This window comes from Odontesthes bonariensis, chromosome 9 (assembly GCF_027942865.1).
Source record: "Odontesthes bonariensis isolate fOdoBon6 chromosome 9, fOdoBon6.hap1, whole genome shotgun sequence".
NCBI lineage: Eukaryota > Metazoa > Chordata > Actinopteri > Atheriniformes > Atherinopsidae > Odontesthes > Odontesthes bonariensis.
Genome location: NC_134514.1, coordinates 13575887 through 13601854, shown reverse-complemented (window position 1 = coordinate 13601854; position 25968 = coordinate 13575887). Strand labels below are relative to the sequence as shown.

General features: G+C 39.0%; 1 protein-coding gene across 2 annotated transcripts in view; it reads right to left on the bottom strand.

Annotated features, from left to right (window-relative positions):
* Positions 1–2417: 2417 nt before the first annotated feature.
* Positions 2418–25968, bottom strand: part of lrfn1 (leucine rich repeat and fibronectin type III domain containing 1) — a 128708-nt gene continuing 105157 nt past the window's right edge. For both annotated transcript variants that reach the window (XM_075473196.1, XM_075473197.1), the window contains 2 exons: positions 6195–7590; positions 2418–4384 (listed from right to left, as the gene is read on the bottom strand). In XM_075473196.1, the coding sequence (XP_075329311.1) occupies positions 3487–4384; positions 6195–7570 (2274 nt within the window). In that variant the 5' untranslated portion in view covers positions 7571–7590 and the 3' untranslated portion in view covers positions 2418–3486. The remainder of the gene's footprint in view (positions 4385–6194; positions 7591–25968) is intronic.

Genomic DNA, 25968 nt, shown 5'->3' with positions numbered 1-25968 from the left:
ATTCAAATAACCTGATGCCAAAGGAAGTGTTGGTAAACCATTTTGAGATTGTGTGCTCTGCTGAAGCCTGAGGCACTTTGCTCAGTCTGTGTCAATAGGCTAAGTGTTCTCCCCAAGCAGCAGAGAGCGAGCGAGTTCAGCTTGGCTGCAGCTGGCCAAGTCTTGGAGATGGACAAAAGGACGGGAAAGAAGAGTCAATTTGGTGTTAACAGAGTTTTTTTTTTTTTTTAAATGCTACCATGCTAATAGACATTTTGGCAAAAAAGGGCAAAATCCACAGTTCAGCATGTTTTACAGCTGGATCTACTTTGAGACAGCTTATTGAGAGAAGATGAGTTCTTGTGGTTTGAAATGAAAATGAAACAAATATAAATCTAATACTCAAGTTTTTCAGAGAGCCATCCCCAGACTATGAGAGCAACTTTTTGTACCGTCCGATGCTGCAAGCATTCCCAAATGTAGTGCATGGCCAGTAAGAGTGTTGTTTTCAAAGTACACAGATTCTTATTTGCAGTTTTGAGAGCTGCTTATGGACTGACAAGGAATGACATTTGCAGTTTATTAGCTAGCCCTGGTCCAGACAGAAATATTTCAACAACAGACTGGAACCAAACTTTTATTTTGTTATAGTCTGTAGAGATTCTTCAGAAATTTCTGGTTCATAGTTGGGTGGCTAATTACAACCCCAACATTTTCCCCTGAGGTTCCCTCCCTCAGTAACATGTTAGCACTGTCAATCTGCTTTTTTCTTCACTGGTCCTCCGAATAAAAAAAAAAAAGTGAATTTTTTTTCTTTACTCCTTTACTCCATCTTCTTCAATATTTATTTTGGGAAGCTCCTCGAATGTTTAAGAATCTGACTGAGACTCATCTAAAGAATTTGATGATCTAACGCTGTTATATAAATTTCAATATACTCTTTTTTTCAAAAATAAAGAAGTTTGCACATCTGTTTTCAGAAACAGGTGTGTAAGAGAGGGATAAAAAAAAAAAACTCAAGTCAACAGAGAAAAACAACAGAATCAACTGCGTCCTGAATATATGTCTTTGCAGGTTAGTCAGTGTGCAGGAGTTGTATGAATATGCCTTAAAACACGTTTATACTGGAGTTACACACATTAGTATGCATTAAATATCAAATTGGATCAGTGACAGAAAGACAATTGCCTTTACCAAGCCAAGGCACTTTTTTTGCAGCCACGCAGAACTGCTGATGAAACACTTCGCTCTCCCCCTTGCGTCTGCTAGTTTGGCTGTCCAAGCCAATTTTTTAGGAGAGGGTGAAAACTCAGCCTCCTCCCACCTAAGCAGATTTGGTCTTGAATAATGGTCACAGATAGAAGTGGACAGAAATACTTCCCCTGCTGGGAGAAATGGTCCGCGGCACATTTCCTGGCTGTTAAGTGTCAGTGGTTAATGCAGAGATGGACTGGGGTTTGAAAGTTAAAGTGACAGCTGAGCATTTACACCCTGAAGTTTAGTCGTCCTCTAACTGAGAAAATAAAATGAAGGCTGTGTAAACATGTGAATCATCTGGATAACAACTGTCTGAGTTTGGTGAGGGAGGTTGAAGGGATGACCCCATTCTTGGACGCAATCTTCTCCATCACTGAGTTTGCAAATCGGAGGCTCAAGAGGATTGAAAGCTTCCAGCATGACTTCTCTTTCTGTGCCATGTTTTATCTCTCTGCTGGCCACGCAGCTTGGTTTTTATCTCAGTCTGTGCGACACAGCCGTAATCAGAGGGAGGGGATGTTGTCTGTTGTTACACAAAACTATCCCTCATCTATCCTGATTGTACCGTTGACAAGATTTTTTTTTTATTATTCTTTTATTTAACATTTAACAGCCTATCAAGCATATAAAGTGTGTAACAAACAATTTAACAACTATCTACATTTTGTAATGCAGTCATGAGAAGATATAACAATATTTTATGTTTATAAATTCATTTCATATTCATTTGAATTTCTTTACATTTGGATATCTCAATTTAAATTGGAATGACTATTGTTAATTAATTATGCTGTTTATTGGTAGTACATGCATCAACGTGACAACAGGTTTGAAAAAAGGCTTTTCAAGGCCATGAGATGCAGTTGAATGAACGCATTTATCAACTGTTTTAACAGAGATTTTCGTGTGTATTTCGTGTGTAAAAAAAACTTAATTAATGCGTCCTCACTTGAGTCTGAAACCTTGCACAGCTTTGTCTCCCCCTTGTGGCAAGAATCAGCTTTTACAGTCTTGTATAATATCAGCTGGCTGCATTTGAATTCAGCACCATGTCCAGCTGGCATGTCCATCATCATCCCACATCCCACTTCACCCTGTCGCTGCTCTGATGCTTTCACAGGCGCCTTATAAATAGCACTGAGGAATCAAATATTTATCATTTTAATTCATGTGTCCCTCGCTGCAGTGGTCACTCCTGTAGCACAAGAAGAAAACACCACTGATACAGTTAACCCACACAAAAAAATTTAATACCCTTCGTGAGGGGATAAATGGTCCAAACTTTGACATACTAAATAGGGAGAGGTGTGATGACACAGGTTTTTAATGTAAAAACTTGCAGCCACCACACAAATGCTCTGTAAAAAGTCATGTGACATATGACTTACTTACTTACATAGTTAGTACACATACACCAATGTTTTAATATACTTATATATGTCTTTTTTGTTTCTTGTCTTTTATCTAGACCAGCCAGATACAGTACTGATTAATATACAGTCACATCTGGAACAATACCTATTTAACATCATACAGTCCAACCGTCAGAGAGGAATCCGTGACAGGTTTCCCAATCCATCCTCTCTAGCGCTAACGTTAGAAATCGGCATTTGAAAACTTTGCTCTTTTTAAAGTATTATTGTTGTATAGACTGGCGGTGATACTTGTCCTCGTATCTCGTGTCTTCTGTGCAAAAGTTTTTTTCTTTTTCTTCTTTTTCTTTTTTTAAAGAAACCAAAACATGATTGACATAACAGGATACCTGGCTGTTCACTTTACAGTTACTGCTTGATGAAGTTTTTTTTTTTTTCTTCTATTTCTTTTTTTTTTAACAATTAAACAGTCACATCCAAATGGCACACTCCCACTGGTGTGTCACAGAAAACAGTGGAAAATCAAAAACTAAAGTAATGCTTCCCATTATCAGAGTGGGAGGCAATGACAGAGAGGAAGGTTTATGACTACAGTGAGCAGCATCCTCCATTCATACACTTTAAGAATAAGGCACTGCTGCATAAAGAAAGGACATGGCCAACAAACCTCTCTGGGAGTATGATGGGGAGGCAGGATGAAAGGAGACAGTGTTTTTCTCCAGCAACTCACAGAAAGTTAGCTTGTGTAAGTAAATGTGCTTGTTTTCATCATCTGCTTTGCGCAGGGACACTGCGTTATACAGTATGGCGTGTAGATGTGTGTTTTTACATGTGCATGTTTGTGAGAGCTGAACCAGTTTTTTGGCTACACTGCTCCTCACACTGTGCTCTCAAGCATCCACTCGGTGCTGCTGAACGTAACTCTCCTGTGGGCGAGTGGTGACGATTCCACGTTGAGCTGGTTGGTGGACTTGTGCCACCTTGTCCTCGCTCTGCGTGGGTAACTATGACTCTGAAATATGGAGTAATCCCCACCATCAAAAGAGAATCTGTGCCTAGTTCGTGCCAGCTCATTAGGAAGCAACCCTACACTGGCCAGAGCGCTTTTCTTGTCCTTGAGCCTTGGAGCCTCTTTGGTGCCAGCATTGGGGCCAATGAGACACAGGGACATGGTGGATCCCGTCAGGCTACTGTCTGTCTGAGTGTCCTCGGACGGCGGGCCAGAGCACTGTGCATCCATGCTGCTTCTTCTCTTCATCTTGTCTACATTTGGAGGCAGCTCCACCTCCAGGATGGCAGTGGTGGCTACTGGATCCTCCTTCTTCTCACTGTCCACCCTCAGCACCAGTGCCATGCACTCTTTGGGGGCCTGAGCTTCATGCTGGCCCTCATCAGACGGCTGCTTGGAAGTGGAACGCTGAAGCTGCTGCTGGCTGCTGTTTGTCTGCGAGTGCATGCTGGAGCCGACCTTGGCCTTGGTGTCAACCGGGCTGCCGTAGGCCTTGTAACGGATCATCAGGATGATAATAAATACTAGCACAGAGGCAACAATAATGCCGCCGATAATAATTATCATAGTGCCTCCCAGGAACTGGCTGTGCATGAACCGGCACTGGCTGACCTCACTGGCGGTGTGGAACTGCACACAGCCGACCACACGTGTGGCTGTTAATGATGTGATGCCGTCGTCATAAACCGCCAGCACGCAAAGGTCGTACTCCCGTCCTGCAGCCAGATCATTGATTAAGAAGTTCTTGTTGGCGGATGGGATCATTCTGCAGAGCAAAGAAAAACAGGCAGTGGTGAAGATGTAGAGCTTTAATAAAGAGAATCACGTATACTGATTTGTAAAAGGTCTATTAAACCACACAAAAGCGTCCGCTCCATAAAGAAAAAGGCAGAAGGGCTTTTCTACCATTAAATATAAGTCACTCTAAAAGACAAGCATAAAAAGCACCACTTATAAGAAAAAACGTTATGTCATAAAAAAGCTGTGAGATGGTCTTTCTGGGCTTTATTTCATATAAAATGACAACGGAGGTTATAAACAAGGTAATAAAGGCTCACTGTCTTGAGAACACGCCACAACAGCTGCAGGACAAGTGATGCATGTTGTGAAGGCAGTTTTGATGTGTGATTACCTAAGGTCACAGTTTGTCTGCAACCGTGAGATTACTCTAAATACACAGGAGAAAGGCATTGTCTTCAGGTCAACATTGGCGTTAATACAATTAGAAGCTTGTTCCTCTTCCCTAAAGGGGGACTTTGATGGTTATCATTTGTAGGTAATAATGTACAACCTCGAGGCAAAACAACACCCAGCTCCATGCCAAAACAGAATGAGAAAATTATACAGGACAGCTACATATTATATCTGATGAAAGCTTAGAAAAAGAGAGAAAATGAAACAATGTCAAGCACTATTATTAATTTGCTAACTTATTGTAATCCAGTAATTTTGTTCATTTTTTTCATATCTCAGAAACATTTTTTCCTTTATTTTCAAAAGATTTTCAAATTAGGGTTACACCTTTTGTTAAAGACTGGGCTCATTTTCCATGGACATAAACCTTTTTAAATTGTCATGATGTTTTTTTTTTTAATTTTCCATTTACTCTTCTATACTAGCAAAAGAATTGCAGTCACTGTATGCGACATACCTCCCTGACAACGTTATTGTATCCCTCTAAATTTGGCAACCACAACATTATGTGAAAATAATCAAATAACATGCTTGGTGTCATTTTGCTAAATCGCTACTGTTATTTTAATTGTGTTTTGTTGCAAATCGTACAATAGACCCTTATCTTAATTCAATAAATAAATGTTGAACTGTGAATTGTCAAAGATTGAACCAGGACTTTCTAAGCTTTTGGGATTGTAACCTCTTACAAAACAAAACAATACAGATGAAAGAATAATACCACAAAGCAACTAATTTGTTACTTAGACCTTATTAATCCTCTCAAGACCCATTTAATGAGCCCAGTCTTTTAGTACCACAGGAGCGTTTTGATGATGTTGATTTGTTACATTTAACTAGCAATAAGAAAATGATCTGAATACTTCAGACACCACTACAAAAAAGCCAAAACCTATTTAATCCCACTCTGTACTGCAGGGTTGTAGACACTTGCTAATGATACAAACTGTTACAAGCAGTGAAGTAGTTAGAGCTCATGTTATTGTTTTTGTCATATTAAACTCTAATGATGCTGACAAGACCATTTAGTCCTTGTGGTTACTGGACTAGTGCAGCTGCTTGCAACCATCCACTCAACAATCCACAGTGTAAAAATACATTCTTGAAAATGTGAATATCTGAAGTGTACTACACAAGTTGTGCGTACTATACTTATTGTGATGTTACCTCAGTTTTTTTTGTTTTTTTGCCTGGCTACACAATGGAAGTTCTGCTTATTTTACTTCTGCTTAATCGCTTTGCATCTTTGGGATGTGTCAGTCTGCAGTAATGGAACACAACATCATTCAGCAGATGGCAGCTCCATATGCTTCACCTTTGCTCATGTCTATGCTGCCCCACCCTTTTCTCCAAGCATTCATCCCACTTCCACCACAGCTTACCTGTACACCAGAGTGTCATCTGCTGTGCTGTTGTACTGAATTTGGTACATCCTAATGCCGGGGATGTGGCGCTCTGATGGCCAGCGGATCACAGCGGAGGAGGAGGTCAGTTCTGTCACCATCACCCTCCTGTCCTGCTTGTCGTAGCCTTTGGTGTCATTGCCAGATTTGGAGGAAGTGGTGATGTCCGAGAGGCCGGGGTCCTCACGCATGTGGCCTGTGTTGTTGACATACAAGGGTAAGGGGATCATGTTGATCTCAACAGCAGCTGTGGCAATGCCTGCAGCATTGGACGCCACACAGTTAAAGGCCCCGCTGTCCTTCAGCGTGGTGATGAGAATATCAAGGGTGCCATTATCATACAGGATGGTGCGGGAGTTATTATGCACCAGCTTGCCATCTGGTGACCGCCAGTGAATATCTGGATCTGGATCACCCACCGCTTTGCATTTAAGAGTCACACCTTGTCCTTCCATCACGTAGGGCTTACTGGCAATGTGTTTGGTGATCAGTGGGGAGTCACAAATAAACTCCTCCTCTTGGATAGACCAAAAGTATTTGTCCATGAGATGGTCTGGTGAGGCACAAGTTTCCAAATCATCCTCTCTCGTCAGCCTGCGCAGCCAGAGCAGCTCACAGTTACAGTGAAGAGGGTTTCCACCAAAACTGACAGCAAGAGTAGATGAGCTGGAGCCCTTGGCATCAGACAGGACCTGAGCGTGCTGGAACAGGCTGTCTGGCGGCAGCTTCTGCAGCCTGTTAGAGGTCATGTCCAGGCGGACTAGCTTAGTGAGCATGGTAAAAGTTCCCGCTTCAATGTGGTCAATCAGGTTGTGGTCCAGGGTGAGAGTGTTAATGTTGGTCATTCTGGCTATAGCTTCCCAGGGAAGGCTGCGCAGGTTGTTGTTGGAAAGATCCAAGTCTTCAATAGTGGAAACAAACTCATCGAATGAGGTGGGGGCCACCTGGTGGATCTGGTTGTTTCCGAGGATGAGGTGCCGTAGATTGATGAGGCCTTTAAAGTGGTCACTTTTTATCACACTGAGGCGGTTCCCATCCATGTGGAGTGCCCGCAGGGAACGCAGGCCCAAAAAGGCGTGGGGGACGATCTGGCTGATGGTGTTGCGGGACAAAGTTAGGTGGACCAAACTGGTCATGTTGAAAAAGTCTTTCTTGCGGATGATGGTGATGAAGTTGTCGGTGAGTCGCAGCTCGACAGTCTTGCGGTCGATGGAGGGGGGTACGAATAACAAGCCAGTCTTAGCACAGAGCAGAGTCAGAGTGGGGGAGAGGTGCTGGCAGATGCAGCGGCCGGGGCAGCTATATCCCTTTACAAAAGCTGCACAGAGCAGCACGCACAGAATCAGCCGGTCCATTGTAGGTTAGTGTCCAGGTCCTGTTTGCGAGACAGACAGAAAGAAATAAGAGGGATAGTGAGTAAAGAAAAAAAGAGATATCTGAATTAATAAATAGCCTCATACCCTATATGAGAGCCTGCTGCAAACAGGTCTGACCAAGATTGCTGAGACAGCCAGTGAGGCATCAATCACAAAATGAAATAGAGCTTTGCTGAAATAATGGCACCTGGGATGATGAAAGGCTGCGCCAACGCTCTAAGAAGCCCATGTCTCTGCAGCCTTTTAATGGAAATAACAGAATGTTTTTTGTGCCACCAGGATGCATCACCACTGGATCATATAATAGCTTAAATGATCACCAGTACAGTTTTTCTATATTAGGCAATCATGCAGTGCACATGCTCATCATATAACAAAGCTTGTGTGTTTTTCCTGCTCAGGATTTCACATCAGGGTGGAGAATTAAAGCCAGCAAAGGGCACTTGTCAAACAGAGCTTGAGGATTTTTATAACCTTTTCATGCTCAGCCTGTGCTTCTGCGTTGAACTGCAAAATTAGATAGAAACCTGTCATGTAAATCACAGCCTCAAAAAGGTGAAAACATTGAAAATACATCTTATTTTGAGTCCATCCAGAGGAAGTATTGGTGGATGATTCTTGGATTTTCCGGATGCTCTGATTCTCAGATTACCATTTAGAGGTATTGATTTCAGCCTCTGAAAGAACACGCCTGTGGTGACAAGGGAAAAAAGTGATCCTTGGTTGTAATAACCATAAGACACCCCAGTGGAACATCAACAGTGATGTGCTGATTTCATATTGCCAGTTGTTGAAACCTTTTTGGCATCAGACTTAACTCCTAATGCCTTAAGCTTTACTGCTGATGAGAGAGCCTGTTAATGCTGATTAAGTAGATGACAACCCACTTTTCTCCTCTAGTTTTAGGGATTGACATAAAAGGTTGATGCGACTCACCACTCCTTCCGATCCTACAAGGTGACTCTTTTTCTTCTCTGCAACATCCAGTGTCTATGTGCCTATTGTGCCCAAAGCAAAAACTTCTAATGCTCACAGTACCATTAGCTATAAATCAAATTTAATTTAAAAAATCCTGCAGCAAGATTCATGCAATATTTTAAATGCCACATGTTGAATTTCATTAAATAATGAAATACCAGCTGGTTATTGTTCTCCAAGATTCACCATATTCATATGCTCTTCACAAAAACCCTTCTTTTAATCACCCATTAAACTTTCAAAACTTGACGGAATGATACAGTACTTGTTATGCATGTTCATAACACTGAGTGGCAAGTAAGACAGTGTGAGTGCATTGCTGTCATTTTGCATCGACCCCTCGGAGTATTTGCCAGACAGCATTTAAAATTCTCTGTTGCTTTTCTTTTCACACTCTTGCACACACACAAAAAACACACATGCACACACAGATGTCTGGCTGGCAACTGCCTGACAGACAACAGAGCATCTTGTTAGCTATGAAATAGTTCTGTCCAATCAGAGCTCTCATTAAAATCCGGGTTGGTATGATGTCATTATCTGAGGGCAGTAGAACAGCTTGAAGCACAAGTTCAAACCAGTGGGATAGCTCATCAAAGACTGCTGATCAAATTTACTTAACACAGACAGCAATGATTCTACCTTATACTCCATTTCTCCAAGACAAATGGAGTATAATGCTGTAAATAATGCCGTATTTAGAAGAGACACTGAACCCAGACCTTTGCTTGCTTTGTTTTTGCTCTTTCCTCCCTTGTTGTTATGACTCTGTATGCAGAGCCGTAACTTCCAACTCCAAGATTGAGCCACTGGACTGCAAAATGCACACATTTCTGCGATCAGTCAGAAGAGGTTAAATCCCTACTTTGTGCAAAAACACGCACTAAGTGGTATACTGTGAAAAACGTGTATTTGTTCAGCAACACTTTTTTTTATTCTTAGCAGCAGAGCCTGTCCTGTCTAATTTAACTCTCAAACTTTCCTTTTTGAAGACACAGGGAAAGCTAACATCACACAGTAGGTTACAGCAATGTACATCGCTGTGTATCATATTCCTTTAGCAGGGCTAGTTGTTCAGATTTCAATAGAGACGCGACCTTGCTTGATGGTGTTAGTATTCAGATGTTAACTAGGACACAAAGCTCATGGTTTCTCTGAGGACCATATGTGCCAGAGCATTTCCTGCCACACTGTCGAGGATACTCTATTGATCTTTCAGCTTCTCAGGGAGGGGGGAAAACTTTGTTGCCACGGCAACTCTGGTGTAGAATGTAGGTCTTTGAATTGCATTAAGATGAAGTTGAGCTGCTTTGAAAAGAGAGACTTCAATCCTAAGTGGTGCAAAGAAAGTAAGAGGGGACGTGAATAGATTTATCAATGGCCAAATAAATTAAATGAAAAGGTCAGCTCCGCCTCACATTTGGTTTATTGCTTAATATAAGAGATGGCAACTGAATCAATATGAAAACGTCAGCAGAGAGCAAAAGGTAAATTGGAGTTTAAAGCCTTTTTTATACAGGTCAAAAAATCTATTAACACCTCCTAACACCTGGCTTTTGATTTCAATGGCAAAGTGTTTAATCTGTATTTAGACCTGTGTAAAGTGACCCTGCAGTAGCCATAGATTTTTACCGGCTCCGGCTCAGCACAGCATTGATGGGAACACCCAGGTGTACACCACAAAAATAAGTACAGCTGACTTATTCCTTACGGAGACACATGTTTTCAGACAAAACGTCTCACATGGAGGCCTTGAAACTCACAGTGATAACTGGTCAACAAACTAAAAAGATGAGATTGCTAGATTATATCGTATTATTGTACCACAGTTATATCTCACTCTAAGTGCTGCTGTGTGGGGTTGTTGTCCATGATCCCTCTAAACATAATTAACTAGCATTATTATCTCAGAGAACTGTGATTATCAGATACTGTGGTCAAGCTCAGCCTGCAGGATACAGTGTAATGTCATCCCTTTATGTTGATTAGGTAATAGGCTTGTCCCCTAGGAGGTAGTGACCCGTTATAGCCCTCAGAGCACTGAGGGTAAAGACCCTCTTACTGGCAATGGGAAAGGATTTAATTAACTTGTTTTAGCAGGTGTATCTGCTTTTAAAATGCCATTTAAACATGCTTCTTCTCCGTCTTGTGATGTCCTCCCGATGAGCATATTTACAATGATAGGAAATAGAAATAGTTTATTTAGAGCTTATAGTATAATTATTACCATACCCCCTCACAAGCGACAGCTTAGTTGGTTACACTGACAAATATTTTCAAGCTTGTATCAACATGAGTTGATTAAGAAATTAGTTAGAATAAAGAGCTAAAAAAACAAAAAAGAACATTCAACAGGAGGCTGTATAATATGGTATGAAAAGTTCTTGAATTTTGTTTTAGTCTTACGGTGATACGGCAGCAGATACCTCTGTAATGCATGTCAGACAGTGACGTGGTGTGCAGGCTTTGACCGAAGTGTGTTTTGTGCAAAGCTCAAAGAATACAGATATGCGATCATACTGAAATCACTGATGTTTAGTAGGTGGGTACCGCTGATGTTTGGTGCAGTTTTTAACACCTATTGCTGCACCTTCCAATGTTAGTTGTCCCATAACAGTTTGAAATGTTTCCCGTTAGGGTTCTCTCCCACTGCTCGTGTGTACAAGTTAAGAGAATTTTGACTGGGGAGCTTAGCCGTCTTAAGTTTCCTTGGTAATTTCACCTGTTCATACAAGGATATCTATGACACAAACCATATGCGCACAAGCATATGGAGTTGTGAAGCAAGTTGCTTAAAGATTTTACAACAGCTGTTACTGGATGCAGAAGACTAATGCATTTCATGTAATGTCTGAAAGATAGAAAAACTTGGAGACCTCTTATAGAATATGAGATTTTACATAAAGAAAATATGTAAATTTGATCAAATGTAGCCAGAGGTCAAAACTAAGACTAAATCCTTCAGCGTAGGCTAGGCTGCTATTTCTAATACTGAAGTTACTGTGAGTGGTTGAAGAACCTGTATTATTCAGATTTCTGTTTAAATTTTGGTGATCCTAAAGAATAAATTGATATTTTTTGTGATCTCCTTGTCTTATTCTGTGTATTGCTGCTACGCCTACATACTTTAACTCTTAGCTTGTATTTCTTTAAACCTTTCTTCTGAAAGACCGAGTGTGCTGTGGTTGGTCAAACACTGCAAAAACAGCTGCTCCCTCTTTGAGGTGTGCCAAACTAGCCGCAAGGTATGCGTTATGCAAATGTCTTTCATGGCAATGTTAAAGAGTGGAAAAAAAGCCTGGACTACAAATGAGGCATTTCAGGCAGTTCAGGAGCTGTGTCCTCTGTGGTTTGCACACAATCATCATCTTCAAGGGTCAAAGTGAGGCTACTTTCGTATCATTGTTTGTATAAAAATTCAGTAGATGCTAAGTAGAGTAAAAATTTCATTAATACATGCTTTTTACATTAAAGGTAGGGTAGGAGATCCTGGATTTTGAGTCCAGCGAAGCTGCATTTTGAAAATACACAGGTAAAAAGTCCCAACCCTTTTCTTCACTTTCCCCCCGAAGGCACGCCTCTAGAGTACATGAACGCGCACGAGCATGAAGGTGCACGAGCGCTGTTCTGACAGCAAGCATCGATCGTTGCCGTATTTAGTATTTAGTATATGATAACTATACGTTTAATAATGCTAGGTGCTAGCCAAGCTGGCTCTAGTTTAGCTTCCTGCCAAGCTTCGTTCACGGAGCAGGGTACGCGCACAGGGGGAAGGAGGGGGGGGGGGGGGGGGGGGGAGCAGATTGCAGTTTGATAGACGGCATCAGAATCCAATCATTGTGAACGGTCCGTTCACAATGACTGGATACTGTTTTACCTAGATTGTACGTTCTAGAGGCCACTAAAACTTTTCATTTTTGTGTCAAAACTTTTAATTAATTGGTTGCAATGAGGGTGTGAAGAGTATTTCAAGCAATATGTAAAAAAATGTTCCAGAAAAAGATCCCCTACCCCGCCTTTAAGAAAAAAGACCCAAACTTTCCCAAAAATTTTAAAACCATGTGTGAGAAGTACATGTTTTTGTCTTTCTTTTAAATTCTCTGATATATATTATTATACAGTACATTGAGCAGCAGCCAATTAAAATTCCTATGAAAGTTTTCTTTCCTTCATGTTTTATTCAGTTTTCCTTCAATATTACAGCTAAAAATGTACAAAAGATTGAAAAAAAAAATTGTACACAGGATGAAAGCTAAGTAGCTCTCCCTGTGGACGGCAATGACTGATGACTCATCTGTATTAGAGGTGTGTTTGAGTGGGTGGAAAAACAAGCATAGATAAAATAACTTCACTTAAATGCTGGAGGGTGTGTGAGAAAACAAGGTGCTTTGTTCATGGCAATGGCGCTCATGATGATGATCACTTCATAGGGGAAAGTAATCAGGATGTCAGATGCGTCCTTTAGGATTTTTTGTTACATTATTATACATTGGTTTGACAGTTTGACAAAAGCAAAAGGATTTGTGGTGTATTTCAAATCCAAGTGAGAAAAATCGACAGCCAAACAAAGAACAAAAAAATAAAACAGCGTGTAAATGCTGTGATTTCAAACTAATCAAAGCAGCTCAATGACAGACATCCGCACCTGCAGACAAGTTGATTATGATGGAGTCACAGTTAACTTTTTAGTGACATCTGTAAGGAATTTAACTTTACAGCAGAGACACCATTTCAGTGCATATCTGTAATTTAACAGTATATTAATATGCATTATAATACAGTAGTTAAAAAAAGAGGCTTTCACATAATTTTAATAGTATCTACCAACCAATATGTTACCATAACAGACGACAAAATCATCTACTTCAACACTAATTTCGACTAACTGCCACAAATTCAAGAAAAGAACATCTAGAAAACCCCAGAGAAACAGAAACCAGGGGTGAACTCCTGTACTTTTTTAAGTAAGTTAAGTAAGTTTTAGTTAAGCTTCCCTAGTTAAGATTATTTCAAATTCAAAAGTATTCAATCATTATTGAATTCTTTACACCATTGAATGATTATTACAGAGTTTTTTTTGTTTGATTTTGTTTTTGTTTTAAGCACAGATGCTCACTAGGACTGTATTGCATGAAATCCATTTGGAGGATGGGGATCCTCCAAATCCGCCTGTACTAAAATGGTGATTGCCATCAGTTCACTGATCAACTGAACTCATAGTGTCAGAACTTTACAAATCAGTTATAAAGGTAAACAAAACATAACCTGAATCATTAAACTGCAAACATAATGAAACAAAGAAAACCTTAGTGTAATAAAAAATACACAAAATTTAAACAGACTAAAGGCTTTGTTAATAACTCTCGTAATCTCTGATCCCAAACACAATTATTAATGTTATCATTCACAAAACAACAACAAAAAAATGCACTTATCACATTACAAACAAGCCTATTTTTACACAAGGCATGTACACGTGAGTGCATTAAAACACCCACAGATACCCACAGACACTCACAGGAGAACACATGCAGAATAGTAATTGTGCATCTTCACATCGATGCACACACAGGCAAATGTAATGAAAAAAAAACAAAAAAAACAACAATAACAAAATTAGTTGTCAAGAGGAAAGAACAAAGAGAAGAATAAGTGAACACTAGATGAACATTTTTCAGCTGGGTTTTCCATCTTAGACTACCGCTGGAGGACATGTGTGTGAACAAAAGATAAAAACTCCGCTGCCACATAAAAATGGTTCACAAAGTCACCACAGGGATCATCTAAAATCACAAAAGCAGGTATATTCTTAAAACACTCAGCTGCTCAGTTAAAAATGTCTAAAAATAAGAGCTCGGGGTGTCATAAAGAACACAGCAGGAAGCAAACGAAACCTCAAAGTTGGAGTCTCAAGCAGCTTGTCCTATTTTTGACTTTGAAGCCCCTTCCACCTGCTGCCTTCCAAATGCATCGCATCCAGTGTTAGACATTAAGCAAGATGCGCAGCTGCAGGGATCACGGTGCCTCTTTGAAACTATGAAACTATGTCGTGAAATCCATGAACTCTGCTGTCAATCTTTATATAAACATCTATAGGAGAAAAAGTGTCAAACACCAGGTGTAGGTCCTCAAATCTACAGGATATTTCATGATTAAATAAGCGCTTAGAAATAAGGGTGTTACAATCCCACAAATCAGTTTCCACAAATATGAAATAAACAAATCATATAGTGTCTCTTTAAGAATGATCTTTTGCTATCTCCTGTTAGGGTTATATTAATTCAAACTGAAATCCGGCTTTATGTAACCTTTAGATAATAACATGGGCCTGCAGGTCTATTTATAGGACAATGTGTGTATTTGCTGGATTTTGGGCGACTTTTAGCTCATGACTGCTTAAAATCTTAAAACTTACAAATCACATACTATGAGATGATATTACAGCTGTAAATATTGTACTCTGCCCTAATTTAACTGGTGATTGTTTTTAGTTTTGTTGGTTTATTGCTGTTTTTCACTGTTTTGTGCAACAGTAAACTGGATCTTGGACTTCAGTCAAGAAGCAAAAACAAGCAAATTGAGGACATGGCAATCAATTTTTCCACAATGTTCTGACGTTTTATGGACCACAGAATGCACAATTGTCTCATATCAGAAAATGAATGAGGTGCAAATTAGTTTTCATCGTAATCACTTGAATTTGTGTTATGATGCTAATTTTTCACCATTTTAAGAGATTATAAAAACAAAAGGAGAATTGCTTTCAGGAAAATAATCATCTATTTAGTTAGTAATGAACGATGAATATAATGTTATGGGCTGCCTTGGATTACAGTATCAGTGCAAGGTGGGAAGTTTGGTATGTGACATTGAAGTGATTGTAAACAATGATGCGGTCTGCTCTTACCTTACAGAAACATCTGCCCAGAGCCACTTCATTGCAAGGACATTTCCTGGACACAACTTTGTCACTCAGAAAACTATAAATGCCAATTAGACAGTGCAGGCAGTGAACTGCCAGCTGCCCTTGTGTGACTCTTGTCAGGAAGCAGGCATAATTATTGACAGGCTGAGTTCATCTGTGTCAGCTCTGTCTCCTCCAGTGGACGCTAATCTGAGGCTGCGCAGCCCCGGGGATTTCTGGTAACATCTCATCAAGGTGGGGTGGAGCGGGGTAGGGGGTGTTGTCGCAAACAGGAGGAGCATTTGCATATTATAATTATCTCTGCATGCAAAGACAGTCTTCTCAATTAAATCCCATTTAAAACCTTCAAGTGAGAAGCACAAACTATTGCAGCTCCATAAACTTTAACTGTAAGAGCCTTCTTAAATAAGAAAGAGAACATTAGTATGACACTGGCAGCGCACGAGTCTATTTATGTACGCCACTTACTGACTGAACATTTAGGCGATTGATTTTTACCTTTTACCTGATTCCTGTTCTTTTTAATTCGAAAACCTCCCCTCAAAGATATCATCAACCCTTAATAGCAGCTTCTACAATTATAAATGACTGCAAAACAAATAAATAAGCTTTAAAGATTAAACAGCTCCAAGCTGAAATAATAAAAAGGTAAAGGTTTGGTACCCAATTATTTCTGACAGCAAAACTGTATCCCATCATATTAGTTCCTAAATGATAAGTAACGTTCCTTAATTGGATGACATACCTATGATTAGTGTGAGTTTCACCTACTCTCTTTGATAAATGATTTAGTCTCATGAATGAAAATTTCTGGCCATGAGACTATCTTACTTTCCCAGACCTAAGATGTAGTTCCCTTTGTTGCATCAAAAGCCAGAGAGCTGCAACTGCTACAAACATTTTCAATATGGATTCACAAGGGACTATAGAGATATCTGATACCTCACCTTTTGTTAAATAAATTCTTTACAAAAGACAGTTTTGCCACCTAGAAATATCAAACCTCTTGAATAATCAAATCAAATCTGATTTACATGAATGATATAGAAATGCTTTCACTTCATGTGAAGTGATTATCCCTTGTATTTTTAAAAGTATCCCACCCTACATTTCTGCACAAAATGCTAATGACTGTATATATTCACTGAAAACACTTGTTAATCACAAGAATTCATAATGGCATTAACAAATATGTTTTTCCATTCATTCCATTTATGCACGAATTGCATCAACAATGGAGGATAAATAAACAAATCACACGACTGCACTCCATCTGCGAGCTGTCATGATTAACTGAATCAACTGGACAATGCACTGCCCTGGAACTTACAATGGCCACTTGCTGACTTTAGATTTGCTTTCGCCATGAAAGGCTTTAGAAAACTTCACAGCAAGAGAGGAGGCTGGTCATTCTTCACTTTTGACTGAAGAGATTGCAGTAGTTATGGTAAATATAAGCTATTTTATGTTTAATGATATGAGTGAAGTTTTCACATCTTAGTCGTGAGAAGAAGATGCAAGAAAACAACATGAAATTATTGTTGCAGTCTGGAATAATCGCTTGTATGGTCAAAAGTGTAACATACACCAGTGGCCTAACTCAATCATAAGAACAGATGTGTTCATGATTTCCATCTGAAATGGTCAAAGCATCATTTAAGGTGGATCAGAAATTCTGTTGGAGAGCAGTCAGAGCAGGGAGTGATTTAGTGCTTTCTGGGACTGCATTCCAATAGGGAAATGCTTCATTTATAGTCATTTTCTACTGGAATGTGATAGCGATAGTAGGAGTACTCAAAACTAGCGTTGTTAGGTGAATAACAATTTAACTGCGAACAACCGCTAAAGTTTCACAAATTCGTTACGTTTTATAATCAGCTGATTGTGAGCCAGGCTACAGTGAAGACACCCTTCTACATTTGGGAGCAATACTGTTGGTAGTAGTGCTTGGTTTTCACATCATTGGCTGGGTGCACTATGGTGCAGTGACAGCTGAACTCCCTCAGTAAAGGGTATAGAGGGATTTCTTCTTTCTCATTTGTATGGCTGTTGGGTGGGTGGGTGGGTGGGTGGGGGAGACTAGTGCATTATCAGTCTCAGCTCAGACACAGACTAAGCAGGAAACTAATTCTACATTCTCTGGTGTTGATGAAAAAAATGACTTTCGAAAACCATAATAGCAATGCTTTAATACATTTTTCCAGATCTAATTTTGACAGCTCTGGTAAAAATCCTGAACCAAAATCTTTATTTGAAAGCAAAATTTAAAATGACAGTTTGTACTTCCATTTACTTAATGACTGATCAAGGAGGCGCTTTTAATGCTAATATAATACAGGATCCTTTCATTAATAATTTTATTTGTTTTACATTGCACGTACAATTTGAGATGATCTTTTTAGTGTTCTGGTGTTTGATTGTAGATGAGAAAATGTGCCTGGCATAATAATCCACCATTTTCATACAGCGGAATACCATCCAACGGTTATAGCAACCGTAGTACCTTGAAAGCATGTAAAATAACTGTAGCAACCAATTAAATAAAGCGTGAATATATACATTTTCTACAAATGTAGAGCATGTCATGAAGAAGTAGTGAAAAATCAAATGACTCACAGTATTAGTGGCACAAAATTTCAACTGATCATTTTCTACCACCGGATGACATACATGGATGAAAAAACAGTTTTTCTCACTGACTTGAAAAGACAGAATCTGTATTTCTAAAATATATAAAGCAACAGTCTTGGTGTGATTGTACTCTGGCTGAATTCAATCTTACATCAACAGATAGCTCAACAATACAATGTGGCACTGAATCTTTTTTTTTTTTTTTAATGTTGTAGTTTCACAGATACCTTCCAAGGGATTTCTTAAGTACAGTTGACATATTTGTCCAAGGGGGGGAAAAAATAAGAGTACAGACAAACAAGCCATGATAAAAACAAAAAAGCAGGATTTGCTCACAAACAATGAGGGGAAACACATTGATTCTGAGTGACATTCATCTTCTGCGCTTTCTATTTCTACCTTCAGTTATTTCAAAATCCAGTGAGGGTCAGAGACAAAAATTGGTGATTTAGAAATGCTGGAACAGTATAACTGTCAGTTCTATATTTAATTTGTGCATGTTATGACAGGTTGTTGTGTCCTGTTGATGCATGCTTGCTTGTCTTCTAAATTTAACATTTCATCCATTGAGTTGCAGCTTTTTATTATCATTGCCCATTCATTAGCAGAATCTCACTGTTGGGGCAGGCTGAATAAACCCTCTGTTTTGGTGCTTTTTGCTGCAGTGATTCTAAGGAATCCACACTCGGTTTCAAATCCTCATCCCTAGGCTCCTACACTGCATCGATCCTAACTGTATGTACCTTGCTCTATATGCCTGTTATGTGCTCCACTGCCACAGCAGACTCTCGTGAGAAGCTGATTTATTCTCTGGGAAAATAAAATCTATTATGTGGATTAACTAAAAAAAATTCTATCATTAATATAAACCATTTTCAAACTGTTTCTATCCACCTCCTTAAAAAAAAATAACCTTCTCCTTCATAAAATCGATAATGTAGACCATCCATCGCATGTCCTACTTCTACTAAAGCTGTTGAATTTGTTCTGAGCACCAGTTACCCATGCCAACCCTTCAATATATGTATACACATTTACTGGATGGATCATCACTTGTTCTCAGAGAATATTTCTTGATTACTTTACTCTCGCATACGACTTAAAAAACTCTTAAAATTTATTCCAGACGTTTTTATTCAACTTTCTTTGACATTTGCCTCTGGTGCCGTCATCAGATCCAACTTGTATATGGCATTACCCCCAGCCTCTGCTGGGCTTTATGTTTGGTGCTAACTTAGCAAATTAGCATGCTAACACATTAAATTTAGTTGGTGAACCTGCTAAATATTACAACGCATCACTCTGAACAATTAGCTTGCTAAAATCTGCATTTAGCTCAAGGCAGTTCTGTGCTCTTCCCAACCAGACCCTCAAGATTAAATAACCACATTCATCATTTTGTAATTCAAATACTTTGTAAGTATCCAACATGTGCCTCCTCCTTTTTTTTGACCACAGTATCATTTCATTAGCAAATACAATTGAGATTTATTACCAACAGGATCCACATGAATAAATCTTCTGAAATAACTCGATCCAATAATGGAAAATTCATACACCTTTATATTTATATTGAGGACAGTGTCCCAAAATCACTCACGGCTGTGATGCTTAGAAGTGTGTGATACAACTGTTGAGGGAGGCAGCAATGACTGTATGTGATTCACTGAGTGCATGTAAATAATGGACAATAAATAATGGATAAAAATGGCACAGCTTTAATTTGACACACTTCATAGCAAAGCCGGTGCAAAGCAGGTTTAAGCAGAACGTCTGCCAAACATATATCTAAAGCTTTACTAATCTTGTTTCTACATCAAATAAAGCAAACTGAAATGTCAACACATATAGAATGGCAGTGGGCCATCAAATTCACATCAAGACTGGAAATATCCTCTGTTGGTCTTTATGAAGTGAATGAATTAAACTGATCCCTGGCTGTACTTCATCACCAACCAGTAATTATGTTCCAGACACTTTTTAGATTTGTGGCATTCCACTAAACAAAAAATGATTGAATTCGGTGCGCAACTTGTGTAATTACTTAATTAGCAATGTGCATTTCTTAACTTGAACCTTGGTGCCATCCTGGTCTTGTTATGATTTTGTTTTGTGGTGGGTGCATCATGAAGAAGTGCTGACACGGCTGTGTTTTTCTCCAGCATTTCCTAGATGCAATTCTTAAAAAGCAGATCTGGATTAACCCACTATGTGGTCCCAGAGCAACAATAAGCTGCGGCATGCTGCTGAACTCTTCCTCAGAGATCTGGAAACTGACCAGCTTCAGGGTTTGCAGTGTGTCAGCTGTTATGTAATTTTCTGATAATGCGCTGATAATGTAATTAAAATTATGCAAAATGTGAGAACAACATCAGCAACAGTTCGCGGAGCCTACCTGAGGTTAGCTGATACCCGCGGAGTGGCTTTTTCTTCTATTTACACTGAAACCATGAAGTTGAATCATGTTTAATTTTCTATTTTGCATTAAAAAAAAAGAATAATTAACAAAGCCTTGACTTGATTCTTGGTTCATTACTATGTCTTTGTTCCATTTTTTTGGGGGGGCATTAATTATTTGAAGTTGCCAAAGGTGTGTTCATGCATCTCCCCAACTGATCAGTTAGGTCAAAGATGGTTCCTCGTTTTCTCCTCATCGGAGGTAGAAGCTACAAAAAAAAAACTTACATTAAGATGAAAATCCTGGAACTTTTGTCACCTGAGCAGCTTATTTCAGGAAACCAATCATATGGGCAGAAACTGTCACTCTTGTAACAAGACAAATTGTTGGAATTGGGGACAGCCGTTTCTGTCTGTCCCCATGACATGTCCCTAGAAGAGATCAGAAAAGTCTATTTGTGGGAGCATGTCCCCAGAAGTGATCAGAAAAGTCTATTTGTGGGAGCATGTCCCCAGAAGTGATCAGAAAAGTCTATTTGTGGTGTGATGGTGACAAGTAAAAACAGTCTCTAAAAATCAAATGAGTGGCAGTCTTGCCCACAGTTGATAGCAGATCATACAGGAGCTCTGCATGATTGATTGTCTCCTTGAATCCTCTGAAATGAATCCTCCAGAAATTTTACCCTAAACAGCCCAGGAACTGAGATACTTCTAACAGCCTCACATGAACAAGACTGTGATATTTATTGTATCTCTGACAGATTGTGTCATGCACTGACCTCTCCCTGCCCCAACCGCTGTCAAATTTAGTTGTGACAGGCTCAACCGTTGTTAGTATGATGGCAAGTTTCCTCTATTTGGTGCTCATAGTGGAAAAAAAATGTTGAACAATGAGTAGATTGACAGATAATACAGAGCAAAGGGGGTAAAGCCGGTTTATCAAAAACAGTGGTTAAAGGTGAGATTCAGGCTTGATGCTGTTGAGATATTGTCGTCACAGATACAACAAAAATCCTGGTGGGTCTTGCTTTTCCAGTGTCAAGCCAGCTCTTTTCTGCCAGATAAAGGCACTATGTGGACATAGAACCTTATTTTTCTAATTTCCTGCAGTCCAGATTTAGAAAAAAAAAAAAGGCTCCAAAGGAGTCTATACAGCCTATATTTAACACAAGACCTCATGAATAAGTAGAGGCTACAAAGGGTCCCTTACATTATATCTTTTATTGTGCTTTTGACGTAGTTGGCCATTTTCTTTCTGCTGGTCAAACATTATTACCTCGTAATACTCTTGTGTTCTCTCAGGCCTAATTCCCTCATTAAAGCTAAATATTTCCTTCTTCATAAATCCTTTCAAAAGATTATATCTAAAAGAACTGGAAACCTATATTTGGTTCATCCATGTTTATCTGCAGTATAATTGTAATGTACCTGCATTTCCATCAAGCAATGTAAGCTTTATAAACTTCTGATTTGTATGTAAAAATGGCAGAATGGAGGCACAGGAAAAAAAAAGATAAGAAATATTGCAAATACACTTACAAGAGTTGGAAATTCTGTTCTATCAGCTAAAAGTAAAAGCAACTAACTGAAATTTAAATATGTTCCAAGTTCAACACATAAATAGTGATGCATAGACGTTATGAGTTGTGAAAGCACAAAAGGATGTGACTAGAACTCTTCCATGAGCAAATAGTTGTAATATAATCTCTATGATTCTGACCACTGTGCTCTCTGTCACCAGCCTTTCTACCATGTTAATTTTTCATTTGCATTTTGTTTTCTTTCTTTTAATGCTGGGCATCCTTTAAAAGTTTTTTGAAAGGTTTAAAAGGTATTGAAAAAAGGGGTTAAAATTTTCGATACAGTTAAAAAATATATTTGGTCCCATAGAAACCTTTTGCAAAACAGAAACTACGGTTAAATTAGGATGACTAAATTCTAAAATGCAAAACGATGAATAATTCAAACTGATTCCCCAAAATACCACCATTCAAATTAAAATGCCAAAACATGTCACTCTCCTCCAAGTGTTTCATGTTACGTGTTTTTTCCTGTTTTAGTTCATGAAGACAAACACTTTCCCACTGACACTCTCTGCTTTCACGTGACTGTATTTTCATACAAATCGCAACACCAAGTGTGAGTCCTCAGATTTATGCACTTCAAAGCCTGAGAAAGGCTGAACTTTTAAAAAGGAGAAAAAAAAAATCACTTTGGCCTGTATTGAGGTTCATGAACATACCTTGTTTAGTTTGGTACGTGTATTATGAAGTGAAATTAATGAAATTAACAATTATAACACTATTTGCACCTATTTAGCCAAACTTTTTAAAGAGCTTTACTTAAAACCAAGGTGTCCTTCTCTACCTTCAAAAGTTTATTGAAGACTAATATCTTCTGAGAACAGTTCCTTTCCTAAAACACCCTTACATACACTTTTGCACTTCTTTCCACAGCCGTATCACTCTACCTGTACATTAGATAAAGAGATTGAAAAACATCCCTGTGGGGTCTTATTTTTGCTGAGGGTGATCTCAAAAGATAAGCTTGATTACACAAAGTAGCTTGTATGAAAATGACAATGACGTTTTAATGTCTTGGGGAAAGAAAACTGAAGTGATGACCTGCTGTAAGCTTTCAAGTTTAACCTTAAAATTCCTGATACGAAAGACCTGTCTCATTGCGTTACATACCAACACTTTATCAGGACTCCACTGTAACACTTTGGGTACCCTTTAGGAAAAACATTTCAGAGTGCAGCAACAACCAAACAGTGTTTTTTTTTCTAACCCCAATCCATTTTTCTTGTTGTGTAAACCAAGCCAAATAGCAAATGGAGAGTAACACGTCACAAAGATAAAACAACAATATATAACAGCCTTAGAATGAGAATGAATTGCACGTGCATGATTCTCTGGGTCAATTAGATCCCCGTTTGACATTTCTGCCTCAAATTACATTACTCAGAGAAATAAGGTCAATCCATGACATATCACTATAATTAGTCATTATGTGAATGAAATGTTTAGAATGACTGAAGATAAGCTCATGCTACTTTGTAAGTCCCGAATCACAAACCTGTCGGGGCTGCTATTTGAGGCTGAAAGACACATTTGGCTCTCTTTGTCACATAATTATGATTGTTATTTTTTTTCTTTGCACTTTTTTTCATGGCTGTGCACAAAATTAATACGGCTGAATACTTGTGGAACAGTCAATTTCGCTCTCTATAATGGAAAGCTAGCGTTACACAAAATAGATTTGCTGCAGTGTAAAACTGCTGATGTCTTACCAACTTCCCAAAATAAATGAAACTGCTTCAAACTGGTCTGACATTAAAACCCTCAAAGTCTGTCTTCAGAATAATTTAGCCACTGTGATAAGTTCAATTTTATTTTACAACTGTAAAGTAACAAAAGAGTCTTTTGAAGGGAATAATAGTTAAAGATATAAGGCATTATATTATGACTTTGAGACCAGCTGCAGGAAGTTCATTATAAGTCACTGCAGTTGCGTCAGTAACATACATAATTAGTTCACAACCTATTTGATGGAGGTTGTTTTATCAGCAATTGCTCTTTATTTTTTGCCTGTGTTTAATTAGTAAATTTGATACATTAGCTGGTGAACCAAATTGAAGTCCAAAAGCTATCAAGTTAGAAACAAATTAAGCCTGAAAATGAGTAGATTAGAAAACATTCAGTCGAACTGGGCTCAAAGTGCTTTCTGGACTTTGTTCCCTTTTGAAGGGAAATGTGACTTTAATTCTTAAACTTGATAGGGGAAGATTTCCCACATTGTCAGCGACTCTTTCATGCGGATGCTGCTGCCATGTTCAAAAGCAAACAGCATTTCAATTCAGAAAGTGGTGTAAACAATGCTGCTGCTTAGGATTTAAATGGATTTTCAAAGGCGATTTGAAGATCAATTCTTAGGTTTGAAGTGGGATCTGTAACAGAGAGGGCAATCCAGCAGCTTGTGTGTTCCTGTCTTTAAGTTTGATCCTCTGCCCTGGCCGTTCCTTGAGTTGATTTAGCTCCTATGCGTGTGCTTGCGTGGGCATTCTCCTAGTATGTGATCTTTCATCTGAATGAATAACAGGGTAATCAGTTGCTTATTAGTGAAATACATAACAAAGGGTGTAGTTAGACATACATCTAATTAATTTGTAAAAGTATTGTGACTGATAGTATTGATTTTCTGGTAGGAGACGAAAGAATCAAGAACAATGAAGCTATAAAGCGCACAACACTAAAACTGAATGTGACTGAAATGGTTTCCAACTGTATATTTCCATAATTAGTTTCATGTACAAAACACAACAGGGTAACCTGCTCAATCCCATTATTGCACTTTAATGTAGCTCTGCCCATGCCACTCGTCTATAATATTACACCCTAGCAAGCCCATTGTGCTGCCAGGACCACTTATAACATCCCTGTCTCATGTGCAGCTCCTCCTCCTTCTCATTCTCCTCTGCCTATGAGCCAATGCAAATTACAGTAACAGCTTGGACGTGAGTATAATCTCAAGTGGTGCGAGCTGGGCTCCATTGCAAGGCATGCAGACAGATGGAAGCAGAAACTCTGCCAGAGCTCTTTATGGGCTCCCACTCTTTCTGCGGCATGGTAGACAATGGAGGAGCTGTGGCTCATAACCAGCTATTCGTCTGCCACTATCATGCGGCCTACTCCTATACACTGTATTTGGTAAATGATATGAAAGGAAGTGGGAATCTGTCATGGGCTCAGACCGATGGGTAATGATACTGCCAGCATTACATCATGAGCCACTTAGAGCACACAGCACAGGGTAGAGACTTGAGGAAGGATGTCCAGAGGTTCAGATTTATGATGACAGACAGGCAGAAGAAGAACACTGGGTTGTACTTATATGTTTTTCTACACAAGAAGATGTATAACCAATGCTTCATAACTATGAATCATAATTAAAACAAACAACTTATTCTATTTGCTTGATATATTGTATCTAGTTTAAGTGAATATAAATCACATTTAGAGAAAAGCATTAACAAAAATCAGTCAAGATTATCCATACAGGCGGCTCCAAAAGAGTACAACACTACTTCTAAAACTGTAACGATGGATGTGAAGAGTCTGAATTGCCCACCAAAACACACTTGAGCATGCCTCTCTCTGTATTGCTGAACTTCCACCACTTACTCTAATCTGAGCAACTACCGCCAGGACTGAGAGAGAAGACGTTCTCCTGCTCAGCAATTTGTGATGCACCACTGATTTCTGCAGCAGTGAATAAAATGATAAATGTATGACAGAGAGCTGCAAGTGGAGAAATTGTCTGTTGTTACCTTGTTATCTGCCTTTTTGGATTCGAGCACCGCAGTACAAGTTACATCAATAATCCACCTTTTATTTTGAATGAATACATTTACACTTGCATGACAACAAAGAGATCGGAGACTATC